At 38.6% G+C, this 13808-nt stretch overlaps 1 protein-coding gene across 1 annotated transcript in view; it reads left to right on the top strand.

Moving 5' to 3' along the window:
- The window catches only part of LOC306768225 (voltage-dependent calcium channel subunit alpha-2/delta-4-like), a gene marked incomplete at both ends in the record, with an annotated part of 83448 nt that extends 70924 nt beyond the window's left edge, over positions 1–12524 (top strand). Inside the window, 12 exons of the mRNA XM_079256491.1 lie at positions 1375–1389; positions 1479–1523; positions 1620–1682; positions 8465–8535; positions 8634–8709; positions 8897–8949; positions 9162–9217; positions 10342–10362; positions 10521–10638; positions 11120–11237; positions 12198–12278; positions 12423–12524. Of these exons, the coding sequence (XP_079112617.1) occupies positions 1375–1389; positions 1479–1523; positions 1620–1682; positions 8465–8535; positions 8634–8709; positions 8897–8949; positions 9162–9217; positions 10342–10362; positions 10521–10638; positions 11120–11237; positions 12198–12278; positions 12423–12524 (819 nt within the window). The remainder of the gene's footprint in view (positions 1–1374; positions 1390–1478; positions 1524–1619; positions 1683–8464; positions 8536–8633; positions 8710–8896; positions 8950–9161; positions 9218–10341; positions 10363–10520; positions 10639–11119; positions 11238–12197; positions 12279–12422) is intronic.
- Positions 12525–13808: the final 1284 nt, after the last annotated feature.

The following is a 13808-nucleotide window of genomic DNA, read 5'->3' as shown; positions in this document are numbered from 1 at the left end:
CTCAACGCCTCTCACTGGGAGCTGTGGGCAAAGACCCAGTCACCAGGTGCTCGCCTCCATGCCCCACGTCCAGGCCCGGCTCCAGAGAGAGGCCTCAATGACCCATGTTCAGGGAAAGGAAACCTGGATCCCTTGTATTTACTCATTATAGGGCTCTTTGAGCCAAGCTTGGTCTGGTCCCTCCCCTGGAAAACTGTTTTCCATGATTAACCCTATCAAGGGCATAAAGCCCTGACAACATAGCTCCTAGGAGCCACAAGAATGCACAAACCCTTTGGGGAGGGAATAGGAGTGATAAAACTAAAAGCAAATTTTCCCAGTTTAGTCCAGACTTTTAGACTTAACTGGGAAAAGAAAACAAGACCGATAAAATTTAACCAAACCAACAGTATAAGAGAAACAATCAGTGAGTGTATATACAACTAAATCAATTAAGTCATATTTAGAAAAAGAGAAAAACAAAATATGGACATCTCCAGACTGTGAAAAGGCCAGAGAACAAGTAGGTTTATGAAGAGACTCAAAAACAGGCAACAAGGAAATCTGTTTGCTGTGTCGAGGCAAGTTGTTCCACAATCTGAACCCAGCAAAGGCTGTCTGCTTTCTGCTTTGCTCTCGGCACAATCAAATGCTGCTGATCAACATTCAGAGTGTGTGTAGGCGTGTAAGGGTGAAGGAGCTCAGAGAGGTAGGGTGGCATGAGACCATAGAACGATATTAAATCAAAATTATTTTAAACTGGATGGAAAAATGGAGGAACACTAAAAGCAGAAAAGTGTGTTCATGTTTATGTGTATGTTAGTTTTGTTAAATGTCCCAATGAAATGTTGCTGTAATAATTAACATGCGCCTTCCCATGGCTCCACCTTAAGGACAAACCTGGGCATTTGTCTTGTAGATGTTGATAGTGTAGATAGTTATTAATGGAAGCTGACAGCTGCCACAGGATGGATTATTGGATTTAAAGCATTAACAAGACAGCATTAACTCATCTGACAGAACATGAGTTACTGCAGAGTTAATGTGGAGGCATTTTGTGTGTTCAATAAAGTCACCCAATATGGTTCTTTGATGTGACATAAAGTGTTAAATGTGTCTCAGAAACAAATGGTTAATTCTTGTCATTTTAAATCAACACTAGCCTCATAATGAACAGGTTCAGTGTTTTTGCTTCTGAGTTATTTTTTGTGAATAAGAAAAACGTACACTATCACATCTGATTCTGCCAGGTGGAAACCATAGCAGTTGCACTTCGCTGATAGCTGAAACATGTTGAAAAAGTCTGTTGTCTCTGCTGACAGATGCTGGGTTCATGTTAATATTTTGTTGTTGTGGAATTGCATTCACACCATGTCTCTGTGTTTTCTCTTTCAGCCTGCTGATACAGATGTAAGTAAACACTTTAATCAGTTCATTTTCATAAATAGTTATTTATGCCTCTTAATGGTCCCACTACACTTTCTTTCCTTTTCTCTTAGTGTACCAACATTGAAGGTGTGTGTCCTCTGAGCTGTGAGAGTGATGTAAGTACTCAACTGAAGATGTCATGCTCTTCATCTAACATCATCACCACTTTGAAGAATTAAACATCTGTCTGTCTGTCTTTCCACTGCTTGCAGGAACTGAATTGTTTCCTGGTTGACAACAACGGCTTCATCGTGCTGTCCAAAGAGAGGAACAATGTAAGACACCTCACCTGACCACACGCTGGTTGTGCACACTGAAATCACATCTGGGCAAGGAGAATATGACACACAGAAACTGCCAAGGAGGTGGTGGCATGTGTCTGTCTGTCTGTCTGTTTGTTAGCCTGATTCACAATTTATTATTTTCTTCTCTCAGAATGGGTTTTGGTTTCATTTTAATTCCATGAAATTTTCAGAGTGACATGAATCACTATTTGGATCCAAAGATGATTTTTAAATATGCCAGACGGGATCATTTTCAGTATATGCATATAACTGCACAATAAAGGATCAGGATGATTGGTCAAAAGATAGAGGAGAAGTTCCCAACAGGTTTTACAAGATATCAAAGATATATCAGGATCCCAGCAAATTCTGAATACTGCCATCCAGAACAGGAAAAATTAGTGGATCTTTGAAATTATCGCCATGGCAAGAGAACAAATGAAGAAATAAACATGCAACAAATACCACAATATGGCCAATACACAGTGGATTCATTAATCCAGAAATTTCAGTGTAAAAATATAAAATGAATGACAATGAGAACATAAAGGTAGAAATCACTTATGGAAATGAACTGCTTGGTGGAGGTCTGTGTTCTCTCAGTGCTTTTCTTTAAATAGGAAAAGAAAGAGAAACAGGACAGAAATTTGATGTCTATTTAATGTCTTTTGTCTTTTTTTTTTTTAATCTGGTTTTGTTTTTAACATGCACCAAGTTAGAACAAGCAAGTAAAGAATCAAAATGTTTAGTTGTTTTCTGGATGAATATTTATTTCAAACATGTTGTGTCATTTCCATTTTCCACATCTTCCAAGTGGTATAAAGTAAGACAAGTGGACTTTCAGGGTTATACCGAAGAAGTCTCACTGCTCCTCTGAGCACCACTAACTGTGTGGTGAGGAAACCAAGTTTTATGTGCTTGGGGGGCCTCAGTGGGTAGACCATGTGCATCGTGTGGGTGGATCAGCCCTACAAACACATAAAAGGAAGACCTGTTTTAGCAGTAAAACATTGTGAAAGTGATTATTTATTTATGTTTTTGTTGTGTTGACAGGATGATTTGGAGTCTAATTGAGTCTGAGGTTAATTTGACCTCATTATTTCCTCCCTTATTAACTGTGATTGTATAACTGTGTGTTTATGTAATTGAGAGTTTGCTGACATGTTGGAGTCAGGCAGTAATTTCCCTCTCTGGATGATAATCTGCTCATGAAAACATCTGGGTGGCTCACAGGACTGGATGACAGTTTGGGTTTTAATCTGTGTGTCTGTAGTGCATTAGCAGTTATTACAACAGCTGCTGCACCTGCTCTGACCTTGGTGGAGCCTTAACAAAGTGCAAAAACAGCTGATAGATGCCACTCGTTCTGTCCCACAGTCTGCACAGTCTTAACTGTTCTTTATTATGTCTTAGAAACTAAAGTTTGTAGTTTTATAATGTGTGTGTGAGAGATCAAATCTTTTCTTTAATGGAGAAATGTAGATGATGAAACATAACACGGGTGGTCAGGATTATTTCGAGCTCTAATACAGTTGATTGTAATGTCCTCCTTTGGTGTACATAACTTCATGAAATCACTTTATTTGGGTCATTATTCAACAGCTGTGTGGTCTCGGATTATCATGATTTAAATGAGTACTTTACACATGTGACAATCCTCAGCTAGGATAGAAAATCTCCCTTTAAACTCCAGATTGCCCTCTAGTCTTCATATACATATATATATATATATATATATATATATATATATATATATATATATATATATATATATATATATATATATATATATATATATGTGTATAACAAATTAAAAATCAAATAAAAAGATGATAATTTTCTGGAAATTATTACTAAATGAGGAGCAGATTTTTAAGTGTGTTTTTTTTTTGTCATCTCTATCTTTTTTTCCTCTGATGTTCTTAGTCATCCGTTCTCCTCTTTATCCAACACTGTCTCCATGACTATCTTGTGCAACAAATTAGGGGACGTGATGTTGAATGACATTCATAATTATTCCTGTAGTTTTGCTGACTAAGTATATCCAGTTATGTTTCAATGAACCACAATACACATTGTGTACCTTCTTGAGGAGCAGTCATTCAGGGTGCTAAACAGAAGCTCTTTCTTTTTAAAATGATACCTTAAATACACAAATAAAATGTTATTTAAAACTTATTACCACTGATTACATGGAAGATATTTTTAATTAATATACATCAATTGTCTTTGTAATGCATTTTTTTAGATGTAAAGAGACACCCTGTATGTATGGTTTAGGAAAGCTTTAGGAAAAAAATATAAACATGTAAATTTTTCCTGTTGTATGTTTGTTTCAGTGCCAGTATTTTTTATTTTAAACCTAGACATATGAGAGAAAGGCTTTGCCACATCTGTGTGTTATTCGTACAAAAGACTGTTTTATTGTTTTGGTTGGGCTTTATGGAGCTATATCTATTGATACATTCATTTTACACTATGTAAGCCTCATAATCTCTGAACCGAGGCTGTCCTGAATAAATAATATCTGGATGTTGTTTGGGATTAACAGCTGAGCTTTTACAAGCGTTTTTACATTAAAGAAAGAATGGGGAGTCTAAAAATAGCAGCAAAAATGGCATAGAGTTTCAAGGGTTTAACTGTTAAGAGCTTTAGATCTGTGGATTAATCTAAGCCCACCACCTCGCCATAAATACATACATTCATCATACACACTCCTCATTCATTTCTAACATGGTCAATTAATTATTACTGTCATCCCATCTTCCTAAAGTCTCTTTTTGAATCATTCCTACATTTGTTGGAAGCGGCCCTGGTGATATTTGCTGTCCCTTTCTATGTCCCTGTCAGAGATGCAGTTTCATCTCAAAAGGTAAATGTTTTGCTGCAGACTGACCTGAATGTGAGACTCATGCTGCAGAAGCTCATTTTTCATTATTTGCATGTCTCCTGTGCACCCAGTGGCCTTACTAAGCAGATATATGACGAAGTGCTTCCTCGATGTTTTGCTGAGCTTTGCAGGAAGTTTGCGGAAATACCCAGAATCCTCCCAAGTGTTGCTGCCACTGGTGTGTGAAGGTGCAGCTCATAGCGCGTTGCATGGCACCATAAATATTTAATCTAGACTGAAATTAAGTCATTGCTTGCTAAATAAAATAGGTCATCTTGAAGTGTACTGTGCAGGGGATGTGGAGGTTCTGTGTGTAGTGAAAATGTCAAACTATATATCAGCTGAAAATACAAATTCATCTATATGCAGAACATTTCATAAGTCCAGGTTTTGATCATTCTTTTGGGTTTTCTGGTAGTTTGTTCCAGATTTCTGAGGCAGAAAAATGGTTCAAATTTAGCTCAGGGTCAAAAATGACACATTTCTATATTGTTGTGTTGTTTTTAACATTGCTGACTGAAGTTGGACAAACTATCTTTGCTCATGTTTGGTTCCAGATACTAAATTTAGTTTTACTTTTTTAGCTGTGGAACATCCAAGGATTTGACCGAGACATGAACTAAACCTTGTCAGGGATCAGGGTCCTCTGGTGAGGCAGTAATATAGAGCTGAGTGTCATCAGCATAATTATGATCAGAAATTTAGTTTGTTCCTATTATCCACTATCTGCTTGGACAAGATGGATGTGTACAATAATGGGTCCAACACTAAGCCTTGGGAAACTCCACTTCATCTTTGCTTGAATAGATGTCACTCAGGTTCTTGCGATTCCAGACAATTTCCCACTGCTGAAGGAATAGGATCCCAGGACAAGGGTCAGAGGGATGAAAGTTCCTTTTTATTAAAAGTCCCAGGATAAAAAGAGTGTCTTCACCCTTTAAAACTTGTCCCACACTCAAGAAGAAGGGAAGGCGATCCGCTGCAGACAAGGCAGGGGCGTGTCCTCCTCAAAGCACTCCAGAAAACACACCACAGCCCACCTCGGTCTAGGTCATGCAGTTGCTAGAAAGGAAACACAGAACAAGAGCCAAGGCACACTTCTGTTAGGGGAACCAGCCCACCCACACAAAAGCTAGATGTGCCTATTTTCCTTTAACTTAGCTGTTGACTTGGCGTTGTTTCTTAATCAGGCCACCAGCCTGATTAAGAAACACAATGAGAAGATATTTTTAATTATCCGAGCAGCACCACTCTGCATTGCCAACCACCATCCTCCTCAGGTTCCCGCTGCCATAGTCCTTCCCACATCGTTGCCATCCCTTCCTGCTGCTGGCACCAGTCCTTTCGAGGCCCCATCAGGATTGCGCAGCCCAAGCTGCTTGCGTTCCATTGCGGTCACAGTCTCCTTCCAGCTGCTGCTTTCCTCTTCCACTGGTCTTTTAATACACCTGCTTCACACCTGTGCCCAGTTGACTAATTATCACCCCGCCAATCTAGTGATGGGGAGAAGGAATGCCACCTGCGGCTTTTTGTCAATCAGCCTTGCCCATAAGGTAAAATCCACAGCAAATAAAAAGTCATGCATAATACTGTGTAAAAACTATAAAACCAAAACAAAGGGCAAAGCTAACTGACCACCACCTTTCTGTCACTTTGACATAGATCTATAGTTACCAGCTGCCACAAAGTAGTTTCTTTAGGATACAAACCAAATCCCCTTGCTGAAAACTTTGTGTCTGTTTTGAGTAAACCTGTTTGACTTTTCTATAAATGTACCATACTTTGTGCAAACCTGAAAACTAGAGGTTACACATAACTACTGTTTGTCACAATGAGTGGTGGAGGCGTGGACCCAAATGCAGGACAGAAGGCAGGAATGCAGAATCAAGCTGTTTTAATGTCCAAAAGCAAAACTATCACTGAGAACCAAACACAATGAACCAGCAAACAGAACTGAAACCAAGGGGCAATAAATACTGGGAAACAGAACAAGGCACAGGTGAAATGGATGAACTAATTGAGTCCGGGTGTACCTAATGAACAGGAACGCAAAACAGGAAACAAGACACAAAAGGAACTAAACAGGCAAAACCACAAAATAAGACAGGAAACCAAAACCAAAAAAAACACATGAAACGTCACATCATGACACTGTTATATGAATATGGAAATTGCACCTTTGGAAGACCAACCAGGAGTAGGTTTAGGGTGTGTAAACATGTCACACATAAAACCTCCTGAACACTGAGCACCACATTTGATGGTAAAATGTTGTCATGGATCATTTAGGCTGTTTGCTAAACGTGAAGATGTGTCTCAGTTGTGACTGCGATCCTAGTTTCAAGGTAATTCAACAACATCTCTGACTCGGTTTGTTTCAAGATGAACTGTTTCTCAGGCTAAGCTATAATTATCTACTTTTAATGAATTTATCATCTTAGAGTGACTAAAATGACAGCATCATTGTTTGCTGTTCACTGCACCTTCTCCTGTCTGGAAAACAAAGGTTCAGTTCTTGGTGAAAACAGCATACACCTGCACACACTCAGCAAACTGAGAGTCCTCAGTATAGCTGCAGGAATTTCCCATCATGACCAAGATGAAGTGTGGGCTGAAAGCAGCTTTAAAATGTGAACAGAGCTGCTGAGATAAAAAGCTCTGAATAATTCAGATACAGAGGGCAGAAAGAGCTGCAGACACACATAGGAATGACTTCAAAACTCTGTAAAACATGCTGTCTTCTTTATTATTGCTCACTCCTCCAGATGGTTTTACTCCACAACGAATATTGTTTTTACAATCGTATTTATGATCCAGTAGCGTTTATGTAAATTCTTTTAATACATGTGAGAAGATAATAGATTTAGTTTTCCTCTGCAAGTAGAAGAAATTTCTGCAGAGATCATCACCAAAACCTTTGTTTAACAGTAGGCCAAATCACACAAAAAGTCATCTTGTCATCCCATGTGAATATAAACACATTCAGGCTTATTATTATCCAGCAGGTCCAGATTTTTATAATTGTACAAGTTGTATATTTGCATTTCCTGGTTTCTATCTTACCTCTGTGACAGGATTAAATTTGTACAACTGAAAAATGTTCAGTCAACCATCCACAGTCGACAGAGGAGCTCCCCACGGCTCTGTTCCTGGGCACTCCTCTTCGTAGTGCTCAGTTGTTAATAAAAAATACAACATTCACTTTCACGGCTATGCAGATGACACTTAGTTGTTCCTGTTCACCAAACCTACTTCGATGCTTCCTTTGTTTTTCTGTTATGACTTCAATTCAAATTCAAAGTTAGTTATCCTGCAGTTGGTGAAATATTTTGGATATATTTCCTTCTATCACAACAACTTTACTACGACTTTGTTAAAGGCAGGGGTTCTCTTTTATCTAAAAACAAAGAAATCTGTTAATTTGGAGGGAATAACACCCCGTACGCCATAATTTCTCACTCTAACAGAATGAAAACAAAGCAACACAAGCAGTGACACACAGATATTGTTTTACTTTGGTTTTCTTTCTGAACTGATGATATAATTCAGAAATAATGCTTCATGGAAAGTCATGATATTTATATAGATTGTTCATTTATGATAGATTAATCTGAATGTTTAATGCCAGAATTTATTGTGAAATAACATAATAATGACATCCCTAATTTATACGCATATTTTCTGATATCTGAGATTATGGTCTAGAATCGTTTATTTGGTTTCAGAGCTTCAGATGGTGATGGGCAGGGAATGGAAATATAATAATGGGAGAGAGTCAATCATCTCCTGTTCATTGGAAATCAATAGTCAATGTTGCTTGTGTATCTGTTTGTTCTATAGATTGAGGTTTCTAAATAATATTTCTCTTCATCTTTTGTTCCAGATCGGCCGTTTCTTCGGAGAAGTGGACGGTTCAATCATGGCTTCACTGATCAAGATGGGAATGTATAAAAAGTACGACCAACTCAGAAACACATTTTCTGACTCATATCATGAGGAAATATGAAGAATATTTTGAGGCAATGTCACTGAAGCTGAGCATTTGTTTGCAGAGTGTCGCTGTTTGACTACCAGGCCATGTGTAAGAACAGCCACCATCATGCCAGCAGTGCCCGACCTCTGCTCAGTGTGAGTTTCTTAACAAACATGGTAGGAATTTTAAAAAAGAAAAAAAAGGACGACCATAATTAGAGAAATCTTGGCAAGGAGTTTTAAGCTTTAATATAAACAATGGTTATGTTCTCCAAAAACCTTCTAAACCACGACGGAAAAACACAACAAATAGCTAAATGTCATCTTCCTTTCCCTCCTGCAGCCATTCTACATCATGGTGGGCTTGATAAGATGGCTCTTTTCCAATGCAATGATGTAAGTTTCAGCTGAAGATGTTTATGTTTTGCAACTGGATGTTTACACTTGTTGCATGTAGAGCAGAAGACAAACGGTTCAGTATGATATCTGTAGTCTACTCAAGTGGAGTTTGATTGGTCTGTTTTTGTTGCACTAAACTCCAAATTGTCTGTTGAGCTTTAATTCTTCAGGACATTTCTGGTTTTAATAAGGTGTGTCTTCCTTGTCAGGTTCCTCCTGGACTTTAACCTCTGTGGTCTCTGGCACTCTGATTTCTTTGTGGATGGTAAGATGTTTCTTTTAAATGACAAATTACTTGTTTGTTTTTTTACCTGGTGTCAAAATTAGCTTTCTTGGTTTCTATTCCGATTAATACACACCCACATGACACAGGCAGTGCGCTATTCATGATATTTCTATTATATTTATTAACCAAAAGCAGATTATTATAGGTCAGGTTGCAACCACATTAACTTGTGGTATGGGCTGAATATAGATTTACACTCACTGTATTCCTTCACTTAAAGGGAAGTGTGGCCATTAGAAAGACAAAAATTAATAATACAAATGAGCTTAATGATAAAAATGAAAGTAAGAAAAATACAAATAGATATTAAAACACACAATTTATAAACACAATATGTTAAAATGAGATTTAAAATTAAAATAGAAATTGTCCAAAAAATTAAACACAAATTAATGACAACATCAGAGTTGGATATTTATACATGGTGAGTAAGGAGAGCAGAGAGGAACCCAGTGCATCATGGGACATCGTCCGACAGTCTCGGCTTATGTCAGCAGAACTGGAGAGATGGGTGAGAGACCCAAAACCATACCGAAGATTTCCTTTTTTCATGAGATTTATGAGAAAGGAAAGTTTGAAAGTTTGAAGACTGATCTGAAAGGTAAGGAGAGTGTCTGCTTCATGAAGCCAAACTGGGAGCTGGTTCCACTGAGTGCTGGATCCGATAACTGGAGGGACTGCCTCCCATTCTACTTTCAGAACCTCTAAAAACCACAAATAACCTGCAGTCTGAGAGCGAAGTGTTCTGCTGGGAAAATGTGGACCTTTGAGACTGAGAAAATTCCGTCACTTTGGTCTTTATGTCTTTTGGACATATTTGAAACAGCTGTGTGAAACTCAGACAAGTGACTCCGTTGCCAGCTGAAAAAAACTATTGTTTATAAACTTAAAAAAAAAACAAGACAGATAGGACTATAAAACTGTGTCTGCTGTTTCATTATATCACTGACTTATGTCTCATTTTCATACACTTCACATGAATGGCTGCCTTCATCATCATCATCCTCCCTCCATCATCATCATCATCATCATCATCATCATCATCATGATCATCACCCTGCTGTGTTCTCTGTACCCACTCTGATCCTTCTGAACCCGCTCAGCCAAAGCTGGTTATCACACATGTGAGTATATGTCTGTGTATGAATGAAACATCCCCATAGGAGAAATGTGATGACATTTGGGACTATGTGAACAACTGAAGCTTGTCACGTGCAAAATGTGTGTGTGTGTGTGTGTGTGTGTGTGTGTGTGTGTGTGTGTGTGCGTGTGTGTGTTTCAGCTCATAAACAGAAGAAGGTGGAGGCACTAGTGCCGTGTGACACGGCGTATCCCGGTTTCATGTACGACCCATCTGTCAGAGAAGCCAACAGCCTTATCAAGTGTGGACGCTGTCAAAAGTACGAACACACACAAATACACACACGTTATTATCAGAAGCAACCTGGTCATGATTTTACTCCTCATTAACAATCCCAGTTGGTGTTGGATAATAGATGTTCTGAAAGATAAGTCACCTCTACAAATAGTTACAGCTTGAAAGGATGGTGTTTCTGAGGAATACCACAGATTTAGCAACGCTGCTAAATGTGTTGGTCGAGCCGCCAAAAACGTTGGAGACCTACAACTTTTGTGTGGGTTCAGATTGTGGAGTGTTTCGGTGTCTTCACGTAATCCTCAGTAGACTGGATGATGCTGAAAGGGGCTCGTGCAGCTTGTTGCAGGACTCTTCATCTGTGTTTAGCCATCATTAAACCTGCAGAGCTATATTTTCTTTAGTAGAAAAATAAACAAGCACATTTAAAACAAATGTTACATCAGTGATGTGAGTGGACTGGACTTTGCGCTGATGTAACTGTAAACTTCATGTTTCTGTTTCAGGATGTTTGTGGTGCAACAGATTCCTGACAGCAACTTAGTTCTGGTTGTGACTCAAGCTTACTGCGACTGCTCTCGTCAGTATGGAGCCATCCTGCTGGAGCCCAAAGAGATCAAATATATCCTTCACTTCCTCTGTCTCTATCTATGGAGATAGAGAAAAGTCCCACAACATGAACATATGGATGACTAATTAATTAAATGTGTCATTAGGGGAGCTTAGTAGGTATAGAGGTGTGTTTTGGTTACCATGGCAGCCCACTGCCCTGCAGTATCTACTATAGATTGATAGATGCAGAGCCTAATTTCCCACTTGAGAAAGTCAAGTAAAAATCAATAAAGTAAAAATTATAATTATATATGTTATTACACATATAAATCCTAGCATTGTATATTTAAGTATTTAATTTAACTGGGGCGGCAGTGGGTTTCTGTCTGTTTGCTCCAGGGCAGCTGCAGCTCTTTATGTAGCTTAACATCACCAAGTATAAATGAGGAATGGATAAATAATGGATTCAATCAGGCGCTTTGGCTTCTTCAAAAAGTGCTACGTGAATCTAATCCGTTATTTTTAATATTGAACTTTTTTCGATTTTCAAATATTTATAATATTTTAAATATGTTTTAATGAATGATACATTAAGTAGTGAAAGAAACTTTTAATGTTTTAATGTTTTTCTAAAATTCTATTAAGGTATTGAGAAATTTGAGTTTTTATTGATTAATGTACTTGTTTATTTAATGTATTTCTTTCCCAATTTTATTAATGGTACATTCATTCAATTATACTTTGATGTATTTTTGGATTGTGGTACATTGTGGTTTTCTGTTTGCATACACTGCCCCCTGCTGGACACAGATGTGCACTGCAGGAAGAAACAATTTGTCAGTAACATTCAGTTTTTAATCCAGTTAAACAGTATTTTTGCCTTCTCCATCAACACTGCATGTAAATACTTTAACATTTTCACATAAAAAAAAGTACAAACATTAGGTAAACGATGATAATTCACCTTGTAAACCTTTCAGTAAATCCTCAGTCAGAAGGCAGAGTTCAGGTTTTCTTAACGTCTGTGAACATAACGCAACGGTGAAGTGCAACAGGATGAAATCTCAGAAGGTACGGCGGCGTCCAGAGTCTTGCCACGCCTACCACCCAAAGGTCAGTGCTGAGGGTGAGGGTCTGGGATCACTGCCCCCCTCCCCTCACATCCCACTCCAGACAAGCAGACTTTACTGAGAACATCTGCAGGTTTAGATGAGTTCAGTGTGAATAATAACAAATAAATGTCTTCCTGTCCAACAGGAGGATGCTACAGAGTGTGGGGGGGCGTCAGCCATCTCCATGTCATCGTCTCTCTTCGCTGCCTCTCTGCTTGTCTCATTGGTCATCCTCAGCTGGATGTAAACCAGAATGAGCCATGATCACATCCTGTTTCTGATTCTTCTTCCTGAGGAACTCTGACAGAGAACTCTGGATGTTCAGACTGGCAGGACACAAAGGGGTTCTCGTAACGTCCTTCTGGAATAAAGGGACACTGGAGGAGGGTGTGTAGACACCCGCGTGGCTGGACAGTTACAAACAGGGCAGCTTGTGTGTGGAGACGTTGCCATTAACGCTTTAATAAGAATGTAGCATCTTTTTGCTTTTTGATACAGATTTGTTGTGTACAAATAGAGCTTTACATTTATGTGATTTAATATAAAAACAGGGAGCTTTAAACACTGAAGATGTCAACACTGAAAGGTGGAAGAAAAAAAAAAAGAAAAAAAAAACTTGTGGTCAGTATCACCATAAAGCCAAATACCAAAGCTGTGTGATTAAAGACGCGGATGTGGAAGTGAAGCAGATTTTTTTAAAAGATAAAAAAAAAAAGATGTGTGGAAACTAGATTTTCTGAGTTTACGGGGTCTGATTTGTGAAATATGTCAAAACAAGTCATGATCTGAAGTTATTCAACAGATGCTCACTTCACTTTATCTTCACATGAGAAAGAGCTGCATGTGGGCTGTTTCTGCTCTTTATGCAGAAAAAAAGCAGCTGCCACACAGAAAGGCCAATTAAACATCACATGGCAGCAACTCAATGCATTTAGTCATGTAAGCATGATCCAGATGACTTGATGATGGTTTGAAAGTGGCATGATTGTTGATTTAAGTATTTCAGAAACTGCTTATCTAAAGGGATTTTCATACACAACCATCTCTAGAGTTGTGTGATCTGGAGCGGAGAAAGTATCCAGTAAGCAGCAGCAGACCAAAATGTCTTGTTGGTTTCAGAGGAGACTGGGCACACTGGTTGACAACAGGAAGACAAGGGGAAGTCACTGGTTTGAACTAATGTATGCAGAATAGTATCTCTGAACACACAACCTTGAAGCAGATTATGTACAGCAGCAGAAGACCACACCGGGCGTCCCTCCCGGCTAAACACAGGAAACTGAGACTACAATCCACACGGACTGACCAGCACTCTGTCTGATGCGTCTCCATTTCAGGTGCAACATTTAGATGGATCCAGGTGGGATCAGGGGCTGATGTCAGGAGGGGGTTAACATAACAGCTGTTATCATTAATGGAAGATGCAGTTTGTTTGTTTTTTTATCTGAGTGTTTAATATTTGTGGACTTTTCATCATTTTCTTAATTTTTACATGAATGTGATCATCAACAGTGTCAGCTATGAAACAGAA

Source organism: Telmatherina bonti (genome assembly GCF_933228915.1).
Source record: "Telmatherina bonti genome assembly, chromosome: 2".
Classification (NCBI taxonomy): Eukaryota; Metazoa; Chordata; class Actinopteri; order Atheriniformes; family Telmatherinidae; genus Telmatherina; species Telmatherina bonti.
This window is presented reverse-complemented; position numbering and strand designations above follow the sequence as displayed.